Source organism: Danio aesculapii, chromosome 2 (genome assembly GCF_903798145.1).
Source record: "Danio aesculapii chromosome 2, fDanAes4.1, whole genome shotgun sequence".
Lineage (NCBI taxonomy): Eukaryota > Metazoa > Chordata > Actinopteri > Cypriniformes > Danionidae > Danio > Danio aesculapii.
The window spans coordinates 49,744,767-49,746,088 of NC_079436.1; the positions used below are offsets into that span (position 1 = coordinate 49,744,767).

The window sequence follows — 1,322 nt, forward strand, 5'->3', positions numbered from 1 at the left end:
ACATGTATTTAGCTAAAACATGAAAATTTGGTTGCTTCTGCGTTTAGAGCAAATTCGTTCTCCTGGTTTGAAAACAAATGTTGAAGCTACATCACAGCGATGAGATCAATGTGTAAATTCCAGCGTAGAGATTGGCTGTCAATACCAGCCGGTCCAAAGTGATGTCTCTGGGATTCAGCATTAAAGACTTGGTTCGAACCAATCAGCGCGCTCTATTGTGTGAGAGGTGCAACTTAATTAATATGCATGATATAGCTTCGAAGACCTGTTACAGTGTTCGGAGAGATGCTGCATTGTGTTGCCAACCGTAATTAAAACAAGTAGTAGAAGAGGAATTGTTCAGAGACTTGGGTCATCCGTGTTCCATTTTTAAATATGGTAAAACAAAAGTTTTGTGTCCATTTCCCCGCAGTGAGAGCACAGCTAACGTGTGGGCCCACGTGTGTGGATTACAGTGGTCTGCTAACAGGCGACAAAAATATGTTTGTAAGAAACATTTTTAAGAGAGCTTTCCGCATCGGAAAATGGTGAAATCCGGATTTGCCACTAGTCGCCATTTAAAAAAGACGCGGCTCCAGTTAATGTGATTTCCTGTCTCTACGAATTTGGGAAGTGTGCGATCAGTTTTCTTTGTTTATGTTTATTCAGAGACAAAGTTAGTTAGTATTGTCAGCAGGACTCTCAGTTTTTAAAGGCATACCTTAGTCAAAATGTTTTAGTTACTAAGTTTACAGTAATATCAAATTGAATGTAATGTTCAAATTAGTTTGTTTAAATCCAGCCCATATTTTCAACCTTAAATTAATTCAATTAGTCATTTTTAGTGTGCCTTAAAAATAATTTAGTAAATTAAATGAATATTTTTTTCAGTGTTACATCTTATCTTCGAAGCAGGCATTAATTCGATATCACACGCACACAATCCAACATAATAAAGAGAGAGAGATTTCCCTCGCCGGCGTGTCTTAATGTAATCACAGATGCCATATTGAGCGTGAAGGCGTGTGTTGTGCCTCTGAATGCGTGTCAGTGACGAGATTAATCACGCTATATATCCAGTGCCCTCCATCTCTAGGCTAAAGAAGGCGTGTCGACTCTCATCCAGCAGCTCTATTGTCCCTGTGTGTGTGTGTGTAAATGTGTGTGTGTGGATGTGAGTGAGCGCCGGGCAGAGCTCGAGACATGGCAGCGGCGCCCCCGAGTCCGCGCACCGGGAGCCCGAAAGCGCAGCTGCCGCCCTGTTATTATGAAGGATACCTGGAGAAAAGAGGAGCTAAGGAGAAGGTAAGCGGCCATTGAGCCACGCTTGACACTTGGAATAT

At 41.8% G+C, this 1,322-nt stretch overlaps 1 protein-coding gene across 1 annotated transcript in view; it reads left to right on the top strand.

Moving 5' to 3' along the window:
* Window positions 1–1,091: 1,091 nt before the first annotated feature.
* Window positions 1,092–1,322, top strand: part of stap2a (signal transducing adaptor family member 2a) — a 47,077-nt gene continuing 46,846 nt past the window's right edge. The window contains 1 exon segment of the mRNA XM_056481581.1: window positions 1,092–1,284. Coding sequence (XP_056337556.1) covers window positions 1,183–1,284 — 102 coding nt within the window. The 5' untranslated portion in view covers window positions 1,092–1,182.